The sequence below is a fragment of the Caloenas nicobarica genome, chromosome Z, assembly GCF_036013445.1.
Source record: "Caloenas nicobarica isolate bCalNic1 chromosome Z, bCalNic1.hap1, whole genome shotgun sequence".
In the NCBI taxonomy this organism is placed as follows: Eukaryota; Metazoa; Chordata; class Aves; order Columbiformes; family Columbidae; genus Caloenas; species Caloenas nicobarica.
Window position 1 is genome coordinate 36,178,472 of NC_088284.1, and position 23,933 is coordinate 36,202,404.

The following is a 23,933-nucleotide window of genomic DNA, read 5'->3' on the forward strand; positions in this document are numbered from 1 at the left end:
TTTGGTTTGGTTGGGTTTTTTGTTTTTGTTTTTGTTTTGTTGGTTTTTTGGGGGTGGGTCAGGAGGGATGTGGGTGGGCTACTCAATCATCCAAATTACTGCCTGTTAACAACCATGGGTCTCCTCCAAGTTTGTTGCTGCACATGGTGTCCTCCCTTTTTGAGGCTTGCAGGTAATACATGTGGTAGTGACAGAAGTTACCTTGCTTAGGTGCAGCTTTTTCAGGATCTTTCTCCCCTTTTTATTATTACAGAAACAAAATAAACGTTATGTGCTAAGCCCACAGTAAGCCACAGGCAACGTCAGAAAAAGCACATTTTATGCCAAACGGTGACGTCGTCCAGAGCCAGAGCATCCTTTGCGCTGCAAAAAACCGGGCATTTCACCCGCAATTTGTTAATTAACGAGGCATGTGTAGATAATTCTATCTTCTGCCCCACGGGGTTGTGCTGCCCCCACGCGAGGCCCCCGCCCCACCCCGCAGGAGGGGCGGCACAGACCGCTCCGACCCCTGCCGTGAGCCCCGACCCCCGACCCCCGCCCCGGCCCCGACCCCCCGCCCGCGCTGGAGCGGGTGCGGCGCGGGGAAGAGCCCTCGCCCGCCCCCTAGCGGCCAGCGGCCACCCGCCGCGTTCTGCGCCGCCGTCGAGCGGCGGCGTAGTCCCGCCCCGAGCCCAGCTGCGAGTGGCTGGCGGGCGCCCGCGCCCTTTTCTGATTGGTCCCGGCCGCGCCCAGGAGGCTGCGCCGCGCCGCGCCCCGGGCATTGGGCCGTTCCTGGGCGGTGCGGACCGGCTGACATGGAGGAGCTGGACGGGGCCCGGGGGGAGGCGGCGGCGGCGGCGGCGGCGGGGGCTTCCCTCTGAGGCCGGCTGCGGCGGGAGGGGGCCGATAGCGCCCCGGGAAGGTAACCCGCAGCCCGGTGGCCTTTTGTAGCCGGCGCCGGGCCGGCGGGGAGGCCGGGGTGGGCCGTGAGGGAGCCGGGAGCGGATCCGGGGCCCTGGGGGGCAGGAGGGTGGGGGAGGGGGCGTGCTGAGGGGTCTCGGTTTGAGGACGGGCGGCGAGCCTCCTGGGGAGGCTGAGGGTGGTCGCGAGGGAGAGGGCAGGCTCGGGCTCTCCTCGCTGCCTGAGGCTCGGCCGGGGCGTGCGTCGCCTTCCCTGCTGGGCTTTCCCCCGTGAGGTGCGTGTCTGTGGGGCTCTTTGGGGGAGCCGGGGGGGGCGGCTCTTGCCTTAGACTACGCCCCAAAAACCAGTCGGGACTACGGCTCGTAACGCTGTAAGGGAGAAGAGGATTTTTCTGCGGCTGGTATGGATAACACGCTGGTAGGATCAGCCCGTTCCCCCCAAACAGCTTTCCTGGGAGGGCACCGCGCAGCCCGGGGGGGCTCCAGGGAAGGCAGCTGGACGTCGGTACACCGCAACAGCGAGTCGTCTGGGGACAGCTGTAGAAAAACACAGTTGTGGTTACTGGTTTGCCACGTTGGAGGCGAAAACACCCAGAATTCTTTATCTTGCAGGTTTATAACGAGCACAGCCTGTGCTTTGTCAGGACCCTGTTCAGAGTCTCCATGTTGACCCATCTGGATGAAACTGATTTGAGAAGAAGCTGGGGACATTCTGTTTGGTCTGTGAGTTTCCAGTGAGCATTTGACTCTGAAAAAGGCAGGCGTGTATCCTTAAAAAAGGTGAGAGGTACAGACTAAATGGATCTAAAGACAGCAGTGTTCAATGCAGCTCGTGATGGGAAGCTGCGGCTCCTATCCAAGTTACTGGCAAGCAAAACAAGAGAAGAGGTAGCTCTGCTGATGTCAGAGAAAACCAATGGTGCCACCCCACTTCTAATGGCAGCCCGTTATGGTCACCTGGACATGGTGGAATACTTGTTGGACCATTGCTCTGCATCAATAGAAGTTGGTGGTTCAGTGAATTTTGATGGTGAGACCATCGAGGGGGCTCCGCCATTGTGGGCAGCATCAGCTGCTGGCCACTTGAAGGTGGTTCAGTGTCTGTTAGATCATGGTGCATCTGTCAACAATACAACTCTGACGAATTCAACACCACTTAGAGCTGCCTGTTTTGATGGTCACCTGGAAATAGTGAAATACCTTGTGGAGCACAAAGCAGACCTGGAAGTATCAAACCGTCATGGGCATACGTGCTTGATGATCTCGTGTTACAAAGGCCACAAAGAAATTGCTCAGTATTTACTTGAAAAAGGAGCTGATGTTAACAGAAAAAGTGTGAAAGGTAAGTTATTTTTTTCACTTTCCTTGTGGTAAGTCAGGGTAAAGTTATTCATTTGCCTTTCTTTAGGAGGCTGACATCCAAAAGTATTGTTTTAGTTCCATAAAGTGGATGATTAAGATATAAAATGTATTTGGCTATGTTTTTACTATTTTTTATTTCGACGTACTCCTTTGTTAAAACGGGTTGTATAATTTCCTTCTAAGTTCAGACATTTTAATCTTAAACCTCTAATTCTTAAAAAGACTTAGTGATATGAAACATCACGTCCATGTGCAAAAAGGCGATAAACTTGCTGAGACTAGCAACATACTCAAAAATATGGGCATATATTCTTGTGTTTCATGCTGTTTCTTAACAAACGAAGTATGTTGTACATAAAACTGACCGGTGCCAATAAGGCTAGTACAAGGATGAAGCAGAGAAAAATTATTTTCTGTATTAGAAATTAATAATGACTTTGCTCTTCATCCACCTCTTTCTCCCAATCACTAAATAATTTTGGGCCTTTTTTCAGTGTTATTAAGCAAAAACATAAATTAGGATTAAATAAATGAAGGTGCAGGTAACTGCGATCCCAACAGAAGAATTTCAGTGGTGCAGAGATCACGAAGAACATCTCTTTGCCTCTGTTTACAATTACCCTGGTGTTATTGTTTGAAGGGAAGATTTCTGTTGTTTTTGCTGTGATCTTAACTATGTGTACCTCTTGGTTTAATCACTGGGGTTTTTATTACATCTCAAACTTTTAACTGGGTATGATACTAATCTGAGAAGCATACCAATTATTGCAGGTTACAGTTAATTTTTAGTTCAGTGAGCCAGGATTGTGTTTCAGCAGGTTATTTCTTATATAGATACTACTAATCTGCTAATAAACCTCTTTGTAGCGTAATACTTCCACTGCCTGTTTCTGGACAATCGCATTCGTAACAGTATACTAGACAGTTATTTCTGTTTAAGTGTACTTTGTGTCTAGAATATTGTATGATACTTGTAAATGTCAAATATGATAGTAATCTTTGGAAAAGCTGTTCAGTTAAATATGCCTTTTTTCAGCAAATCGTGCAAATATGTGGGTTTAATGTAGAGAAAGCTAAACTACAGATTTGTCATAGAGGTGGGCAGAGCAAAATAAAACTTCCTCTGTAAGGATTTAAGGTTACTTATGAATCATCATGGACTTGTGATAGGATAAAAATGTCATTTTTTCTAGACACAGAGTTCTTGGAATAACAGGCTAAATATAAAATGTGTGGTGTTTTTTAGTTTTAAAACAATCCCTTTATATAATAGGTACAAACAGAGCAGCACTGTTAAATATCTGATGTAACAGGGAAAAAGATGGATCTCTGCAGCAATTTTTCACCTTCATTTTGTGCTAGTGGAGTAGACTTACTTTACTGGTCCTTATTATTCACTTTACTAGTGCATTAGTGTTATTTGTCTATGTTGAAACATAGACAGTTGTGGAAGTGCACAAGTACGACTAGGACATGATTAAGGTGTTCATGAAGACTTCAGAGTCTGTGTCAGATAAGATGCTGCACCAGGGAGAGTGAAGGTCTGTCACTGTCTTGCAGGAGGAGGTGGTGAAGAAGGAGGTAACAAGATATTTGGGGTAGATGAGTGCTGTACTGTGAAAGATGGCCAATAGTTTTAAATTCAAAGTATGAGCCTGTAGTTATCTTTGTTTCTGCTGTTTTGCAGATCTGAACTTTCACAGTTTCCCCAAACTTTTATGAAGCACATAGGCAACACAAATGTAAACGAAGGATTTTTTAAGAACATGTTTTATGTTACATGAACAGTGTTAGTGGGGATGATAACTGATACCTGGGGTAAAAAGGGTGGGGTTTTTCTCCTAGATTTGTGGAAAATAGCAAAAATATCTGTAGAAATTTGGTTTTCTTTGGTGGTGGTTTTTGGTTGTGGTTGGTGGGGTTTTTGTTCGGATCTTTTGTTTCTGTTTTGTTTCTGTGTTGGTTTTTGTTGGTTTTTGTTGGTTTTTGTTGGTTTTTGTTGGTTTTTGTTGGTTTTTGTTGGTTTTTGTTGGTTTTTGTTGGTTTTTGTTGGTTTTTGTTGGTTTTTGTTGGTTTTTGTTGGTTTTTGTTGGTTTTTGTTGGTTTTTGTTGTGGTTTTTTTTGAAAAGCAAAAAGCAGCCAAAGCAACACTTAAACTGAGTTAATTCATCACTGTCTTCCTAATTCAGAGGCTTCTCCAGTATATTACTCCTGTTTTTTCAGATTAAAAAATAACAAACCAGTTACACTGGTATATAATAATATCAATAATAAACCAGTCACACTGGTATATAATAATATCTCAAATTGCAAGTTAGGTTTGTTTGGGTTTTTTTGTTTTATTAAAAAAACCCACCCTCTTGGAACGTAAAGATCTTAAAGCTTTTCTGCTGCTCTTAAGAGGAGGAATGGTGTGGATAATGCTACAGTAGCAGAAACCTGAGTTTTTTTTACCTTCGTGCTGGATGAGGAGGATGTTCAGTGTATCGGCCACATGCAGTTTTCTGTTCTGCTGTGTTGCAAAGCCTGACAGTGACCTGTTATTAGAGTGGTACTCCCTTGCCATGTTCAGAACAGACCTCTGCATTCTTCAACAGTGTTTCACTGATGTGTTTCTGTACCCTGTCTTCATTTGGCTGCTATGTGTGGAGACAGAAATGATTACTTTTGCAATTCAAGTCGTAGCAGTCTTTGGCCTTTGAATTACAGGTTTGAACTCTCTTGGTTATACACCTGGGGCTGTGTTTGTCGGTTTTTGTATTTAAAATAAAATATTTCCTATAAGTGCCTTAAAATTATTTTGCATGCAGACTATTTTAAAAGGATCTCATACTACTGTTCTAACGACAGGGCAATTAGATCTTACATTTTAAAAATTTGCAATGCACGTTTTTATAATTTATGTTATGGTTTATCCTCATCCACCAGACTTGCTGCAGTAATCGAGATTCATTTGCTTCCTTTCTTCAATTAACAAGTTAAATTGCAGATAAAGTACACAGGAGCTGAAAGCCAGGATGGTCTGAATGTAATGGCGCAGGGAATAAGGACTCTTTTCCAAAATATCTGCTTGAAAGGCAGATTTTTTTTTCTGAATGTGGCTTGTAAGTCTTTCCTTTGCTCAGTTGCTTGGTATGTGGTTTCTTTCTCTTCAAGGCAATATTCACGGGTTTTACTAGTGGTCTTCACTAACTCTGTCCCTCTTCTGTTGTTAGCAGAGTCATCTACTAGCCAAAAGAGTAATTTTTCTCCTCCTGAGTATTAGAAAATATTAAGAACTGCTGGACTAGGTGTTCCTTTAGGTATCTCTTGAGATCTACACAGAATTGTTTGCTGCAAGCCCTGATTCTTTGTCATCTATGATCCTCCACACTACCGTAGAAGTTGGAGGGGCTCCTGTATTTTGAAAATGCAAAATAACACTATTATTCAAAATCTTGTTGTTCTTAGATTCTACTGGCACAGTATTTTATTAGAATAGCTTTGTAAAATGATGTAGAGGACAAGGCTTATTGACGCTGCTTCCTCATTTTGGTAGATATGGGAGCATGCAGACCTTAATCTATGGGTTACTACATCAAGGTTATATGTATAGTAGTACTATAGCAAGGACTTGCACTATTTCAGTATTTTATGTGGGGTAGTGGAAAGTGTAACACTCAAACCTGCTGGTAGGGGAAAGAATCTTTCGCAGAGTTGGCAGACCCAGAGATAGAGGGATTAGAGAGATTCACACTCTTTGCTCTGTGATCACTGTGGTTTAATATTCGTTAAAATAATTAATTTTCTCTTGCAGTAAACATTAAGGAGTCTGACAAGTTTTTTTTTCATCTGAGTTTTTTTTTCTTTTTGTCTTGTCTGCTTGCCAAGATTAATTTTGGAGTGGGGGGAAGGGAAACACCAAACAAAAAACTCAAAGCAAAGCACCCTTTTTTTTTCCTTTCCTTTCTTTTTCCCTCCTTGTGAATAAGTCTTTGCTCTAGAAGTATTCTTTTTTTTTTTTTTGGGTTTCTATTTTTTTCTCCTTTTTTGGTCAGTATTACATGGCACAGTGCACTGCATTTTGTAAATATTTTGTGTGTGACACTGTGTGGAAACAACTTCATAGGAATGTCTGTAAATAAAATAAGGATAATTCCTTTAAACAGGGAATAAATTATTGAATTTCAACTAAAAAGGAGTTTATATTGCAATTAAATGATTAACAGCATGCTTTTTATTGGTAATCTTAATAATACAAGTTCTCATGGAGTACTTCAGTGAGCAAGAGAGCAATTATTCCATTGTGGAATATGGAAACTAGATTAAAATAACTTCTTGAGATTAGAAAGTCTTTGTACTTTTCACTCGATTTCTTCTTAAAACAAAGACATACCTTTAGTTTTTCTTTGTTCTGCATGCTAAGTGTAGGTATGTATTTTTCTGCAGTTTTCATGTGCACTGTCCATGTACAACTCCTGAAAGACTTAATTACTTCAAGTCCTCTGTTAGAAAAAAAAGATCAATGTTACATGAACAGCTTCACTTAAAACGATTGATTTCATTTGTACAGCAGCAAAAATAAATACATGTGGTTAATTTTACATACTGTTCGGTTGTTTAAATATTTTTTTCATGTTTAAAGATCTTGGGTATGAGATCAGTTTGATATTAAATTTTAATGTAACTTACTACCCAGAAGTTCGATCGAGCATTTTGTAATTGAATGTACTTAATTGGTTGCAAATCAAGTCAAATCACTTTCTGTGCCATTGCTTCATTTTCTTTCATTCCCATGTCACAAGCTGCCAGTCTATTTTGGGAATTATTTGCTTCTGACATGGCCTCATTATGAATTTGAATGCCTACCCCCGACTCTGATAAGCTTTTGGTAACACTGGGTAGCTGGAGAATTAGCTCTGTGATATGTGAAGTGTTTGTGTAATGTTCATACCACTTTTAACGGAGGACTGTAACTGAAGAATAAAACATGGAGCTATGGTGGCAGCTGACCATAGCTTTTTCCTTAATTTGTTTTTGCATGATTTGAAAGGACTGGAGGTCCATTTCTTTGTTGCAGTTTTTAATTAGAGGAAGTTATTAGGTAATGTGAATAGTGCAATTTTGTACAGATAGAAACAGTTTGTAAGCAGTGTTAGCAGCATAGTATAGTGGCACTCACTTTCTAGCTGAGAAGTACTGTGACTAGCAAAACATTTCCAGTCCAATTTTATTTCTGTGCAAGAATGAAGAGCCTTTAGTCTTGTTGTAGTAGTAGCAGTCTTCTCTATGTGGTTAAATTCCTGTAGATCATTTTAGAATTAAAATGGATTAAGAAAATTTAGTTAAACCTGCTGTGAAACACCATCATTCACACCTTTAAAAAATACTTTAATTTGACCAACGACTTTGTTTGTGTCCCTTGGAAAACTGCTTATGAAAGAGAATGAGTGTCAAATTACTTCTATTTTCAGCCTTTTTCCTTTTTTTTAATACAGCAGTAAATATAATGTTGACTTTGAGTTTTGTAACATGGTTTATTCAGTAACAAAATTGAATTAACTGCTTAATTGTGTTTGGCCGCTGCTCTTGACACTATAGGCAATATGGTGTTTTTGAAATGAGTCAGTTAATTCACAGAATAATGGTTGATTTGCCATAGTTATTTGAACTATTGAATTCCTGGCCAATATATGGAACGTAGACTTTGAATCAGATATTAAGGTGATTGCCATGTTTTCTTTCAAGTTCTTCCTCAGGTTTAACGCTTGACACTTGTTAAGTGTAGATGCCTGGTAATCTTGTTATTTCTTGAGACTGGAGTTTATGGTTTTTTAAGTTGGCAGCTCTCAACTGTCTGTCTACCTGTGTGCACTTTTAGTCTATGGAAACTTGGTTTTTTGCAATGTGTCCTTTCCACTGCTGTACCTGCTCCATCCAGTCAAACTGAAGTGAGGTGCAGCCACTAAAAATTAGTGCGGATGACCTTCCTTTATTGTTTGTACATGGGTTAAAATAACTGTGATTATTTTAACTCTTAAGGGCTACTATAAGTAGCTAAAAAGCTACACTGCTACCGATATGTTGCCGGCAACAGCTGTTTAAGCTTAAGTCAATAATTGTAATACAAATGAAAAACCCAATTGTTTTTTTTGAATTAAGGACATACAGTTGGACAGAGTAGTGAAATTCCTAGGAACCTTAAGCATATTTTGACATGTTCTGCATAGCTGCAATGTGAATTAATGACGCATAGACTGTTGGATTGAACCTGAATTTGCACAGACAGTGGCCAAGCTTAATTTGTGTGGATTTTTTCAGTATTAATGTGTCATAGCATTACCTGGCAAGTAATAAAAGAGTGTCAAAAGCAGCATTCTATGGTGATGGATCTACAATACATAATATGAATAGCTGCCATTGGTCCTGTTGTCAAAGCCAGCAAAATGTATATTAATAGTTGTGAAGCAACAGTAAGAACTTAAGTGTTACTAATACCATTTGTTCAATTTGTCTTTGATATGCTTTTATGTTACAACTTTCAAAATATCTCAGAATGTTGACTTGTAGGTAGAAAACAGGTGACAATTGCAGTGTTTCAGAGCTCTGCTGTGAGGCACGGGTATGTGGACTGGAATACATCCTGAAATGGCTGCATGAACTGGTGGCTCAGCCAACACACAGACGCATCTGGTTTTGCCTTCATCACCGAGTGCGGAAGTGCAGGTGCTTTGAGAAAACTGCCAGTCTTTAGTTCTCAATTGACCGCAGTAGTTGTGTTTTTAAAAGACTTTCTCCAGCATAGGGAGATGAGTTATAATGGATGTGAGTTGGCAAGTTCGTGTATTTTTCTGTCTGCTTTTGACACCATTCTATCATAGGAATTTAATGGTCTCATGCTCCACAATATTCAGCTATTGACGGTTTTCTGGTCTGCGGTGTGTGATAAGGACAGAGGGAATTACAGCTGAGAAACCATGCATGCCATAATCGCTGGACTTCACCTAAATTTAGTTAAATCTCTGTTCCTGTGATTGGAAATTTTGTTGGTTTTGGTAGAGACTGTAGTGTGGCCAGACCTCTCTATTACTGATAAAAATTGCCTAAGTTACTAAAGATTGAAAATCACTTGCCATTGTATGAACTGATTTAGCTCTGTGAATCTTGATCTAATTGATATTTTCAGGTGGCACTTTGTGTCAGGATGTCTTCCTCAGCTTGCTTGTTAGTAAATAATAGTAAAATCACTGACCACTATTAAGAAATGTTTCCAGAAAGGAATATTTTGCAAGTTCACTGTCTGTTAATGAAACAATCTGATATTTTCTGTGTGGTTTTTTTGTTTGTTTGCTTGCTTGCTTGGTTGTTTTTTTGGGTTGTTTGGTTTTGGGGTTTTTTTTATGTTTGGAACTTGCACTTAAAATTCTGGTTGGGTGATTGAAATATGTTCATAGTTCTGCTATAATTGCAAGAACCTGTCAAACTTGAGCCATAAGCTTTTGAAAATAACTTTTGACATGTCTTTTATATGAATTTGATTAGTGTGTCAGCTGAATTTTGGTATCTTGTGAGCCTGAATTGAAACTCGGTGTGTCTTGAACAACTACTGTTCCATCTTACTGTTGTTCTTCTGGTTGCTGGAACTGAGAGCAACTAAGAGGTCTTGAAATGTGCTGTCAGGTTTTCTTCAGATGGTGCACATACAAGTTTGAGGAAGAAGCAGCAGACCAATTTAGCTGTGAAGTTTTAAGAAGTTGAAGATTAGAAGAGAAGGAGTTGAGGAGGGATGATTGGGATACTAGTGGGGAAACCAAGCCAGAATGCCCATTGCACATTAGAAAATTTTCACCTTAACAAACCTTGAGTTGCTACATACTTATTTTTCTGCATACCAAAACTTGAAAAAGTGTTGGATGAACACCTTGTTGTCTCAGTGGCTTGCCACCAGAAGATAAAAGCAAGCTGTTACGTGATAATCTGCTAATTCATAACACAGAATAGAGGTCTACGTTGTGGATATAAGGTATCTGGCTCTGCTGGCAACAAGTAGGTGTTGAATTTGGAGGACAGTCATTGTGGTTTGGCCAGATATTTCTGAATTTTGCTTTTGCGTTTTTTCATCAATTTGACATCCTCTTACTGTGTCTTGTTAGAAAGAAGCTAAATGTGTTACAAAGTCATGTATGCAAAAGCTAGAGGATGTCAGAATTATTTATATAGACCTCCATCAGGTTCTTATAATTGAAATGAAAATTGAATAAATGTTCTATTTCTGAAGTGTATTTTATAAGTGAGTCTTTTTCCTTATATCCATGTACTAACTTCGGATATTTTGCTTTTGAATTTATCATATTTATGACAGCGTGAACAATATGTTAGTGGCAGAAAGAATGCATTAGCATGAAGATTTTACCTCCGTTTTAGTTTTAGTTTATTTCTATACAGTGTTCAGCTTTTAAGACAGATTGCAGACACATTTTTGATTTGAGTTTGATTAGCTAAATACTCTAGTATAAAGTATGAACTGCATATTCTAGAGGGCCTGGAAAAATAAAGTGTATGAAGATAAATACAAAATGTTTCAATGAGGAGATTACATATCTATAAATACACACTTATCCCAAACATCAGCTGGAGATTTCAAGACTACTGCTTTGTTTCCTAACCCACTGTAGTTCCATTAGAGACTAGAAATACTACAGCAAAGCACACTTAGTCAGTGTCTTGTTGGCATTAAAAAAAAAGCCTGCCAAAAATGCAAATAAGGAAGTTTCAGGAGACTTCTATCTCAGCTTTTAAAAGCCAAATTTGATGAGTATGAATGGGCAGAGAACCCTTAGAAAAAAAAGTCTTAATTTATGAGTGTGGAAACTTGCTGACAGTGTAGCAGAAGCTGATGATCTGATGGGTAGTTAAGTGGAGTTTGCAGGGCTAATGGTAAGAAATCTTAATTGAGGTGGAATTTTCACATGAGCTTTCTGTTCGTAACTTACATATTAATTTAGTTGGAGGCTAAAAAATTGCTATACCTGAATCTGTATAATATACTTGAAAGAACAAGGTGGATTTAAATCCTATAATTTTTAAAAGCAGTCAACCACATAGGAAACTTTCTTATGTTGGGAGGGGACCAGGAGAGTTTGTCTCCATCTTTTTCCTTCTCCTACAGTGAAGTGCTCATATTTGAAGTTAAGCAAAATTTTCATCTAGTTGAAGACTAATAGTTAAATATTTAACTGTGGTGTCCAGTGCTTGCTTTCTGTTTTTCTGTGGATAGCATTTTCATACAGGTGGCACTAATGCTTACTAGAAATATACCCACATGGTGTTAGGACTAGAGTGCCTTTAAATAAAAGTCTGTGCAATGTTCTGCTAATGAGAAATAATCTGCATGTAAATGATAAGAAGTTTATAGGATAGATGGGTTTGTGTTTAAGGCATTTTTTTCTTCTTGGCTTTGGGAATCCTAACCAGAGGAGCAGAGGGATTAATGAGGGACTTGAAGATAAAGACCTAAGAAAGCATTAAGAATAGTTTGGCTGTATACCTGTGCTTGACAAAATATCCAGCTCTCCCAGAATATACTGTCCGTGTCAAAGGCCCCAGCTGATATGAAGGGCCTGTTGTGATGGATTGTATTTTCTGTTCTGTACAATTATTGCTTCAAAGCATCTAAATCAGAAGAGCGGGCAAATGGAGGGAGGAAGAGGCATGGTATAGAGGCAAACAAAGCCAGTGTTGAGTCAGCCCGGGTTTAATTTTCATATGGATTTTTTGGGGTTTTTTGGTTTTTTTTTTTAATTCTTGCTAGAGACAGAGAGGAAGGGCATTTTGACAAGGGAAGAAGAGAAAGTGAAACAGCATACAGATAGCAGGCCTAAGTTTCTCTTTCATGCCTGGAAACAGATACAAAATCCCTTACAGTATAAAATATTTCAGTCGGAAGGGACTTAAAATGGTCATCTGCTTGACCCCTTCAGGGTCGACCTAAAGTTAAATCGAATTTTTAAGGGCATTGCCCAAACATCTCTTGAACACCTCCCATGGCACAGCTTTGAACCATTCCCATGTGTCCTGTCACTGGATCCCAGAGAGAAGAGTTGAACATCTCCCTCTTCATGTCCCCACCTCAAGAAACTGTAGAGTGCAACAAGGTCGCGCCTCAGCCTCCTTCTCTCCAAACTAGATCAGCCCAAAGTCCTCAGCCGCTCCTCACGGGACATGCCTTCCAGCCCTTCCACCAGCTGTATTGCCCTCCTCCGGAGGCATTCAGGGACCCTCACATCCTTCTTGAATCATGAGTCCCAGAACCACGCACGGCCCTCTTGGTGAGGCCACACCAAGGCTGAATCCAGGGGACAGTCCCCTCTCCTGAGCGCTGGCTGTGCTGTGTTTGATGCCCCCAGGACGGGGTTTGCCTCTGGGCTGCCAGGGCACACACTGCTGACTCACACTGAGCTGCTGTCAGCCAGCACCCCAGGGCCCCTTCTGCAGGGCTGCTCCACAGACACTGCTCTCCCAGGTCATACTTCTGCCCAGCGTTACTCCATCTCAGTGCAGAATCCGGCATTTGTTCTTGTTAATTTTCATCCCATTAATCATTGCCTAATCTGCTTAGATTCCTCTGCAAGACATCTTGTCCCTCAAGAGAGTCAACAGCACCTCCCAATTTGACGTCATCAGCAAACTTGCTAGGGGTGCATTCAAGTCCTGTATCTAGATAATTGACAAGTAAAATGAATAGCACTTTCTGTAGGACTGAGCCCTGAGGAACACTGCTGGTGACTGGTCACCAGCCAGATGTAGCCCCATTTGCACACACCCTTTGAGGTCTGCCCTTCAGCCAGTTCTTCACCCAGCGTGCTGTGAACCCGCTTATCTCACAGCTGGACAACTTGTCCAAAGGATGCTGTGAGGGACAGTATCAAAAGCCTTACTAAAATCCAGAAAAACTAAAAATGACATCCACTGCCTTCCCTTCATCCACTAGGCTGGTGACCCTATCGTAGTGGGATATCAAATTAGTTAAACGGGACTTTCACTTTATGAGCCCGTGTTGACTGTGCCTGATGGTTGCATTGTCCTTTAAATGCCTTTCAACAGCACCCGGTATGATCTTCTCCATATTTTTTCCAAGTACTGAGGTTAGACTAACAAGTCACAGAATCACAGAATGTTAGGGATTGGAAGGGACCTCGAAAGATCATCTAGTCCAATCCCCCTGCCAGGGCAGGAACACCTAGGTGAGGTTACACAGGAAGGCGTCCAGGCGGGTTTTGAATGTCTCCAGAGAAGGAGAATCCACAACCTCCCTGGGAAGCCTGTTCCAGTGTTCCGTCACCCTCACTGAGAAGAAGTTTCTTCTCAAATTTAAGTGGAACCTCTTGTGTTCCAGCTTGAACCCATTACCTCTTGTCTTACTGTTGGTTGTCATCGAGAAGAGCCTGGCTCCATCCTCATGACACCCACCCTTTATATATTTATAAACATTGATGAGGTCACCCCTCAGTCTCCTCTTCTCCAAGCTAAAAAGACCCAGCTCCCTCAGCCTTTCCTCATAAGGGAGGTGCTCCACTCCCTTCATCATCTTTGTGGCCCTGCGCTGGACTCTCTTCAGCAGTTCCCTATCCTTCTTGAACTGAGGGGCCCAGAACTGGACACAATATTCCAGATGCGGTCTCACCAGGGCAGAGTAGAGGGGAAGGAGAACCTCTCTTGACCTACTAACCACCCCCCTTCTAATACACCCCAGGATGCCATTGGCCTTCTTGGCCACAAGGGCACAGTGCTGGCTCATGGTCATCCTGCTGTCCACCAGGACCCCCAGGTCCCTTTCCCCTACACTGCTCACTAATAGGTCATTCCCCAACCTGTACTGGAACCTGGGGTTGTTCCTGCCCAGATGCAAGACTCTACATTTTCCCTTGTTATATTTCATTAAATTTTTCCCCGCCCAACTCTCTAGCCTATCCAGATCTCGCTGGATGGCAGCACAGCCTTCTGGCGTGTCAGCCACTCCTCCCAGCTTGGTGTCATCAGCAAACTTGCTGATAGTACACTCAATTCCCTCATCCAAGTCACTGATGAATATATTGAATAGTATTGGTCCCAGAACTGACCCTTGAGGGACTCCACTAGATACAGGCCTCCAACCAGACTCTGCCCCATTGATCATGACTCTCTGGCTTGTCTCCTTCAGCCAGTTTGCAGTCCACCTCACTACCCGATCATCCAGTCCACACTTCCTCAGTTTTGCCGTGAGGATGCTGTGGGAGACGGTGTCAAATGCTTTGCTGAAGTCAAGGTAGACCACATCCACTGCTCTGCCATCGTCAATCCACCTTGTTACGTCTTCACAAAAGGCTATGAGGTTGGTCAAACACAACTTCCCCTTGGTGAAGCCATGTTGACTGTCCCTGATGACCCTCTTATCCTTGATATGTCTTAAGATGGCACCAAGGATAAGGTGTTCCATCACTTTCCCAGGGATGGAGGTGAGGCTGACCGGTCTATAGTTGCCCGGGTCCTCCTTCTTGCCCTTTTTGAAGACTGGAGTGACATTTGCTTTCCTCCAGTCCTCAGGCACCTCTCCCGTTTCCCAAGACTTGGCAAAGATGATGGAGAGCGGTCCAGCAATGACTTCAGCCAGCTCCATCAGCACCCGTGGGTGCATCCCATCTGGACCCATGGATTTATGGATGTCCAGATTGCTTAACTGGTCCCTAACCCAGTCCTCATCAACTGAGGCAAACTCCTCCATTGCCCTGCCTTCCTCTGGGGCCTCAAGGGTACGGGGCTCCTCAGGACAGCCTCCGGCAGAGTAGACAGAGACAAAGAAGGCATTCAGTAATTCTGCCTTCTCTGTATCTTCTGTCACCAGGGCACCCACCCCATTCATCAGTGGGCCTACATTGCCTCTGGTGTTAGTTTTATCTGCCATGTATTTGAAGAAGCTCTTCCTGTTGTCCTTGACCCCTCTTGCCAGGTTTAACTCTAAGGAGGCCTTAGCTTTCCTAGTTGCCTCCCTACATCCTCTGACAACAGCCTTATATTCTTCCCAAGTGGCCAGCCCCTCCTTCCATGATTTGTAAACCCTCCTCTTCCACTTGAGTTTGCCCAGCAGTTCCCTGTTTAACCACGCAGGTCTCCTGGCTCCCTTCCTTGACTTCCTGCGCATCGGGATGCACTGATCTTGAGCTTGGTAGAAGCAGTCCCTGAATGTTAACTAACTATCTTGGGCACCTTTACCTTCAAGCAGCCTTGCCCACAGGATTTCCTCCAGCAATTGTTTGAAAAGGCCCTGCTGAAGTCCAGGGTTGCAATTCTGCTCGGTATTCTGCTCCCACCACAGGAGATTCTGAACTCCACCATCTCATGGTCACTGCAACCAAGGCAGCCCCCCACCTTTACTGCTTCAACCAGACCCTCCTTGTTAGCGAGGACGAGATCCAGCAGCGCACCTCTCCTAGTTGGCTCCTCCACCATTTGCATCAGAAAGTTGTCATCAATGCACTGGAGGAACCTCCTAGACTGAGGCTGGCTGACTGAGTAGTCCTTCCAACAAACATCAGGGTAGTTAAAATCTCCCATAACAACCAGAGCCTGTGACTGTGAGGCCACGCTCAGCTGCCCGTAGAAGGCCTCATCAACATCCTCACTCTGATCTGGTGGCCTGTAATAGACACCCACAACAGTGTCACCCCTGCCAGCTTGCCCCTTAATTCTCACCCACAGACTCTCAACTCGCTCCTCAACCGCACCTGGACAGTACTCTATACATTGTAGTTGCTCTCTCACGTAAAGAGCAACTCCACCACCACGCTTGGCTGGCCTGTCTTTCCTGAAAAGGACATAGCCATCCATGACCACATTCCAGTCATGTGAGCTGTCCCACCATGTCTCTGTTAATGCCACCAGATCATAATCTCCTGACCGAACGCAGGTTTCTAACTCCTCCTGCTTATTCCCCATGCTGCGCGCATTGGTGTACAGGCATTTCAGGGAGCGAGCCGAGTACACTGACTTCACCCTAGGGGCCTGAGGGGCCTCCCGGTCTTTATGGATTCCAGCGTGCTGCCCCACTGATGCAAGCCCAGCTACAACCCCATCCCCCTTCAAATCTAGTTTAAAGCCCTGCAAATGAGCCCTGCTAATTCCTGTCCCAGCATCCTTTTACCCCTGTGGGATAAACCTTTCCCACATATCACTGACCGGACTGGTGTCTTATAAAACCAGCCGTTATCAAAGAACCCAAAGCCCTGCCTGTAGCACCAGTCCCGAAGCCAATCATTTACAGACTTAATTTTTCTATTCCATCCCACATCATCACCCAAAAATGGAAGGAGGGAAGAGAAGATAACTTGAGCCCCAGACTCTTTCACCATTCGTCCCAAGGCCTTGAAGTCTTTCTTCATTTCCCTCAGACTACGGGATGCCGCTTCCTCCCCATCTGTCTGGAAGATCAGTAGGGGGTAATAGTCTGTTGGGCGCACCAGTTTGGGGAGCGCCCTGGCGATGTCCCTGATCCGAGCTCCAGGTAGGCTACAAACTTCCCGATGCTGAGGGTCAGCTCTGCATATCGGGCCCTCCGTCCCTCTCAGAAGGGAATTGCCTACCACAATTACCCTTCTTTCTTTTTTGTCGGAGGCAGTCTTGAGGCGTGGAGTCAATCGCCTCTTCCTATGTGACCTCATAGGTGGCCCTTGCACCACGTCCCCACCTACGTCTTCTTCAATATCCAGGGCCTCAAACCTATTACGGAGGGGCACCCGGGGAAGCAAAGCAGGTAGGGAGGGGGGTTGTCAGCGATGCCTAACTGGAACTTGCTTCCAACCCTTCTCAGCTGTTTGGCCCCCTACTTCTGCCTGACAGCGACAGGGCAGGGGCTCTCTCAGATCTTTCCTCTCTGCCCGACAGGGCAGGGGGTCCATCACCAAGTCTGTAGTTTCCTGGGTCTTCCCTCATGCCCTTCATATAAACTGGACTAACATTGGCCAGCTTCCAGTCAGTGCAGACCTCCCCAGACTCCCAAGACCTTTCGTAGATGACTGAGAATCTTAGAGAAGTTCTTTTTCCCTAGGTTTCCTGTGGCAGAGACTCAGATATGGATTCCAGAAATGCTTCTAAAATAAATAACTGATTTGCAAGGTACAACTTAAAGCAGCTTGAGCTGGGTTCCTCCTGAAGAGGGATGCTCAGCAGAAAAGAACTTGCTCAATTTTACCCCCCAGCCCAAGCCCCTCTGTGCATCACCCTGGGCCTGTTGCAAAATTGGAGTCTGGAGTCCCCCTGTTCTTCATTGGGTCTCTTCAGTTTTGTCAGGTTGACTGACAAAGTTCTGACCTTCAGTTGCTGTTCTGTCACTGGAGCTGGAGAAAATAAGTTATTTGTAACAGCCAAAACATTCTTCTGTTTGATGCTGTTCTGTTTGTTTACTTATCTCCGAAGACACAGCTCCCTTTATCTTGTAGCTTGAAGACTCTGTGGTCGTTTTTACTTGATGAAGCATAAAGTCCAAAGGTTATGCTAAGCAAACTTACGCTAAGTGAATTCTACGTTAAACAAGTTTTATAAGAAGCAGTATACCAAATAATTCAATACGCTAAGGCAGTCTATTCCCTAACAAGAGGGGTCCTGCTGTAACATCCACTAGCCTCTTCAGTATCATGGGATGAATCCCACCAGGCCCTGTGGACTTGTGAGCATTCAGCTGATACAGCTGGTCCCTTACAAATTCAGTGTCCATGAATGGAAAGTCACCTCTCCCACAGTCATGGTTCTCTGTCTTAGGGGACCAGGTGGCCCAAGATCTCTCTGTATTATTAAAGACTGAGGCAAAAAAAGCACTAAATGCCTCTGTTTTTTCTCCATCCCTATTAGTCATGTGGCCATCTTCAAAAAGTATCAGTCTGATGTTTTCTTCAGACCTCCTCTTGCTGTTAACATACTTAAAAAGCCTTTCTTGTTGTCTGACACAACACTGGCCAGTTTCGACTCTGAGCTTTGTCTTTTTTTGTCCCTGTGTAAATGAACCACAGCTCTGTAATCTTCATGAAAAGCCTGACCTCGCTTACAGAGAGTGTACAATTTCTTTTTCCTCTTGAGCTCCATGAAGAGTTCTCTGTTCAGCCAAGCTGGTTGTCTTCCCCCTTGATTGGCTTTTCAAAACAATGGAGTTGCTTGCTCCTGTGCTTTTATGTAGTGGAGAATTCAATTTTACTTACGTGGTTTTTGGTTTTTTGGATTCTTTTTAATAATGAGACAAAAAGGTCCTTAAAACCTCTTTAATTCTTTCAGGCAATAATATCAAGCATTTTGATTTGTATAACTGCCTGGCAGACTTGGTATTTAATCATATCTTGAATATTTTACTTGGTCATCCAAGCCTTTCATAGTCCATAGATGTCAAAACAACTATTTTTTAACTATTAACGTTTGGGCATTTTAACTATTTTTTTTAATTGTTAGTGTGGTGGGGGTTGGACCATAATTTGATTACAATTTGTGTAATTGTGTTTATTTTCTTGCAGGAAACACTGCATTACATGACTGTGCAGAATCTGGAAGTTTAGAGATCATGAAGATGCTTCTCAAGTATTGTGCAAAAATGGAAAAAGATGGTTACGGCATGACTCCCCTTCTGTCAGCTAGTGTGACAGGCCACACAAATATTGTGGACTTTCTGACTCAGCATGTACAGACCAGTAAGGCTGAGCGCATAAATGCTCTGGAACTTCTAGGAGCAACCTTTGTGGACAAAAAGAGAGACCTGCTTGGTGCTTTGAAATACTGGAAGCGAGCTATGGAAATGAGATACAGTGATAGGACTAATATCCTGAGCAAACCTGTGCCACAAACACTAATTATGGCGTATGATTATGCCAAGGAGGTAAACAGCAGAGAAGAGCTAGAAAATCTTATTGCAGACCCTGATGAAATGAGAATGCAAGCACTATTAATTAGAGAACGTATTCTTGGCCCTTCTCACCCAGATACATCCTACTATATTAGATACAGAGGTGCTGTCTATGCAGACTCTGGAAACTTCAAGCGTTGCATCAACTTATGGAAATATGCTTTGGACATGCAGCAGAGCAATCTTGATCCACTGAGCCCTATGACAGCCAGCAGTTTACTATCGTTTGCTGAACTTTTCTCCTTCATGCTGCAGGATAGGGCAAAAGGCCTGCTAGGCACTACTGTCACATTTGATGATCTTATGGGTATACTGTGCAAAAGTGTTCTTGAAATAGAACGGGCCATGAAACAATCGCAGTGTCCTCCTGATCCAGTACAGCTGAACAAAGCCCTTTCTATCATTTTGCATTTAATTTGCTTGTTGGAGAAAGTACCTTGCAGCTCAGAACAGGAGCATTTTAAGAAACAGACTATTTACAAGTTTCTTAAGCTTCAGCCTAGAGGGAAGAACAACTTTAGTCCCCTTCACCTTGCTGTTGACAATAATACTACATGTGTGGGTCGTTACCCAGTTTGTAAATTCCCCTCTCTACAAGTTACTGCTATCCTGGTGGAATGTGGTGCTGATGTAAATGTTAGAGACTCTGATAACAACAGTCCATTACACATTGCTGCACTGAACAACCATCCAGACATCATGAATCTTCTTATCAAGTCAGGTTCACACTTTGATGCCACAAACTTGCATAAACAAACTGCTAGTGATTTGCTGGATGAGAAGGAGATAGCAAAGAATTTAATCCAGCCCATAAATCATACTACGTTGCAGTGTCTTGCTGCTCGTGTAATAGTGAATCATAACATATACTACACAGGGCACATCCCTGAAAAACTAGAGAGTTTTGTTTTGCTCCATAGATGATAGTGTGGAGTCCCAGAGTACTGTTTTTGAAGCACGACTTGGTGATGGTATTTTCCTTTAGCACTGTTGTGATACACCAGCGTTCCCTTAGCTTGCTTCATCTTGCTCTCATTGGCTAAAGCATTGTTAGCATCAGATCTGTAGAGCTGGTTACCCAGTATTTAATATGAATATGCCATATAATATATTTTGTGGATTATTTAGAAATGTAATGCCATATTTAGACTGTTAAAGTTGTCTGCCAAAGGCTTGTCTATTCTGGTCTTATTTGCTTGTTGGGTGTTTGGGACTGAGTTAAGTATTTTCCACTGATGTCTTTTTACTATAACTGTTATGTGGATTTTATACACTTGGAAGGTCATAATTTTTTGGTTTTGCTTCAGCATTTCTACTGTTAATCTATTCTTTTTCTATGGACTCATTGCTAAACTGTACAAGTTGTATGGACTTGTTAACATTTGCAACTACCATAAGTGCTTTTATCTTCTCTATGCACTGGCTTAAACATGACTGTTGTGTGTGAGCATATTTCTATGCAGCACTTGGCCAATTTCAACTTAAATGCCAATTTTATTTTGCAGTTTGTTTGGGGCTCTTTTGAGAATGCTGTCTTCGTAGCATGATGAATTTTAGAGTTACTTATCAGCTCTCCAAACTTGGGTTTGACTTTTTTGATTGCTTTAACTGAGGTTGCTTTCATTTTGATCTTCTGGAAATTTGTCCTAAATTTGGGAGAAGAAAATCTCGCTTTTTCTCATCGTAGTCCACTTGAACTTTGAATCTGAAAATCATTTTATCGCATCATGCAGTCAGGGGAAGAGTCCTCCTTATGTACAACTGACACCTTCCCCTTTGCACTAATGTCTTGCTTGTGCTGGTTTTGTGACTAGATGTGAAGTTCGCTCAAAGTTTAACCTCAAACTTAATGATACGCTTCAATGCGAAATAGATCAAATGTATGCTGTAGTTTAAAATTTACAAATCAACTTTAGCTACAAAAGAAACTAAAGCATGTTGGTGGCATGATGTTAATCAGTCTAGATCTAGACATCATCTAATATAGTGAGTGGCTGTATGCCAGGGTATTGGAAGTTCTATAGCAGTGTCCTTTTTTCTTCATTTTAAGTCTCTCTATAAATACTTGCATGGATTTTTCATCTCTACTATGTCAGCTGTACTTAACAAAAAGCGGAAGTTCTGTTGTGTATATAGCTCCTAATTAAAGTACCTATTTTTATAATATTTGCACAACAGCTTAGCTTTTAAAACAGAAAGGGCTCTTTTGACTTGATAAAAAAATCTATAAATGAAGATCATAAATGTGAGTGCGATTCAGGTAATTAATACAATTCAGCACTTTACTGTTGATAACTAGTAGAATTTATTATGGCACATTAGCCCTGCAAATGTCTTAAAGCAAAATTCATTTCTGTTGGATAGAATGCAGTTTACTTGCAAGTTTAGTGGTCTAACATATTGGATATTTTTGACTTGATGTTTCATTTCAGTGGTGGGCAGTAATTGTACCTATGGGGTTCTTGCTCCAGAAATTTAACAAGTTGATTTAGGCCTTTGTTAGCGATAGAGTTATTTGGACGCCAAGTGAACTAGATAAAGGTAAAGTTGTTTTAGCAGGGTCTTTTTTAAGTTGATATCAGAACACTTTTTTTGTTTATGAATTAAGATGAGGAAGAATGTGTCTTGGGAGCATATAAGAACAGTTCTTCCTTGCTTTCAGGCTGTTCTGTGGTTCCTGTTAGTGTACAGTGTGTTGCCTACTAGCTTAGTCATTCTTGAGAAAAATATGGGGATATTTTAAACAAAAGTATGTTGAAAGCAGTGCTGTTTGTGTATTATTACTTTCTTACTCTATTTTGAAACAACTTTCACCTGTTTGTCCTATGCCATGTCTATGTTGTATGAAATTATGAGAATGAAGAAACCCTGTTAGTTTCTCTTGCAGATACACAGGAGTAAAATTATATTCAATTGGCTGAATTTCTCTCATTTGTAATGATTAAAACACATGCCACCCAATTTGTCATTTGTGAAAACGTCTAGTTTGATTTTTTTTTTAATGCTTTTCTGCTATTCTTTAAGTGTCTACAGAATCACAAATCACACCACCCTAGAAATGATCCACATAATTCTTCAAGCCATAAAAATAATTCTTTTTATGTAGGCCACAGAGAAGGGGATTTTTAGATTTTTAGAGTTTGATACTCTAGAATCTGTAATGTTCTTTAGTGGTTTTAGTTTACATTTCTGTCTTCATAACTATCAAATATCCTGTTTAAAATTAATTGGACATCATTAGTCCAGAAATATAGTCTAAAAAATGTTAATTGTTAGCAAGTTTTTGGGTGGAAAACATTCCCAAAAGAGAAAGCATATCACTATTAACTGTGTGTGAATCTAGTGAAAGCAAGTTATCTGCTGTTAGCTACTCTTTAAAACCAAGCCAGTTTAAGAGGCCATACTGATTTCTTGTCTGTAGTTCTGTCTAAATATCTACCAATGTGCATCAGTCCTAAAGACTTTAACCTCCATGCAGAATTTAATTTTTATGGTGATGAGGCTATCTGCTGAACTCCTGCCTTGCCAGATACTTGGACTTAGGTGTCCAGGCAAATGAGTTCATACATTTAATACCACTTTCAATTAGCCTTGGATGTTTACATTATCCTGATTAATTTTTCTTAATTTTAAACCAAATTGGTCCAGAGCCTGTGCTGGATAATGTGTTAGGGTTTAGCTCAGGATTTACTAAGTGGGAGGGGGGTTTGGAACAGCAGGCCCTGTCTGAGATGCATGTGCCACTAAGGCCAATGCTAATGTGTAGTAGCACTTTTGCCCCCTTGGCAAACCAGTTTTGTCTCCACATCAGTTTTCTCTCTACTCCTGTATAGATACCAACTTTCAGGACCAGCATTTTTTTTTTCTCTTCCCCCCCTCCCCCCCCATTCTTACTCTTGCTACTTCAGAGGTAGGAATAAGTTTATTTTAGTGAAACATGTTGATGCTAAATGCAGCAGTGTTGGTAGCTGGCCTCAAACTGTGGTAAGGACAAGGAACTAAAGACCATTCAGAACACAAAGAATTGGGGGTTCTTTGGTCATATGTTTAACTACTTCTTTTCCTGTTCTTTTCTTTTCTTCCTATTCGGGCTTTTTTTTCTGATGAAGTGTACTGCTTCCGAGCTACTGATGCAGAAAAATGTTGAGAACACTGCAGAAAAAAATGTGTGCCCTGCAGGGGTGAAACAGGTTTTAAAACCAATTAAATAATGTACAGGTGTAGCTCTGGAGAGACAAAGGCACTGATACCTCCTTGCTTGTTAAGACCTCTGAAGTTGTATTTTTTGGGGTAGGGGATAAATGCTCAAAGCAGTTTTTCTTGTAATCATCTTGGTTTTCAACTGAAATACTTCAACCAGGAAGCTGAAGAGCATTCTCATAGAAATGAAATGCTTTCCTTACCAAATTCTAAAATTGTATTCCTATTTTCGCATCACTTACGCTGGTAACAAGATTCCAGCTGTCTGTGGTGTCTCTGTTCTGTTTGTTAAGAGCAGTGTTAAGACACTTTCTGAAATGCATGGCAAGAGTGTGGTTAGTTTTCCATATATACTTTACAACAGTCCCTGGATAGGAAGTAATTTTGTGTATTTCTTAAGTCCCCAAGGAGCTTTCTTTTAACAACTGTTTTGCAATAGGTTAAAATTAACGTCTTTCAATTTTTATGAAACACTACTTTAAAAAAGGTATAGAGTGCTATAGCAGAATGTTTACAGGAGGATTTATAAAAAGTTAAAAACCTTATGAGAGGAAAAATGTGCCTCTCCTCACTTC

At 41.8% G+C, this 23,933-nt stretch overlaps 1 protein-coding gene across 1 annotated transcript; it reads left to right on the forward strand.

Annotated features, from left to right (window-relative positions):
* The first annotated feature begins 778 nt into the window (after positions 1-778).
* On the forward strand, positions 779-22,080 carry FEM1C (fem-1 homolog C). The gene is made up of 3 exons (XM_065657639.1): positions 779-904; positions 1,515-2,244; positions 18,773-22,080. Exons 2-3 carry the CDS (start codon positions 1,701-1,703, stop codon positions 20,080-20,082), a joined length of 1,854 nt encoding a protein of 617 aa, XP_065513711.1. The 5' UTR covers positions 779-904; positions 1,515-1,700; the 3' UTR covers positions 20,083-22,080.
* The last annotated feature ends 1,853 nt before the right edge of the window (positions 22,081-23,933 follow it).

What these genes read in the sequence shown, in the direction of transcription:
- FEM1C (XM_065657639.1), top strand. Translation starts at nt 1,701, where the DNA reads ATGGATCTAAAGACAGCAGTGTTCAATGCAGCTCGTGATGGGAAGCTG. An exon ending in TAACAGAAAAAGTGTGAAAG is followed by an intron (nt 2,245 to 18,772) that starts GTAAGTTATTTT and finishes ATTTTCTTGCAG; the next exon opens with GAAACACTGCATTACATGAC.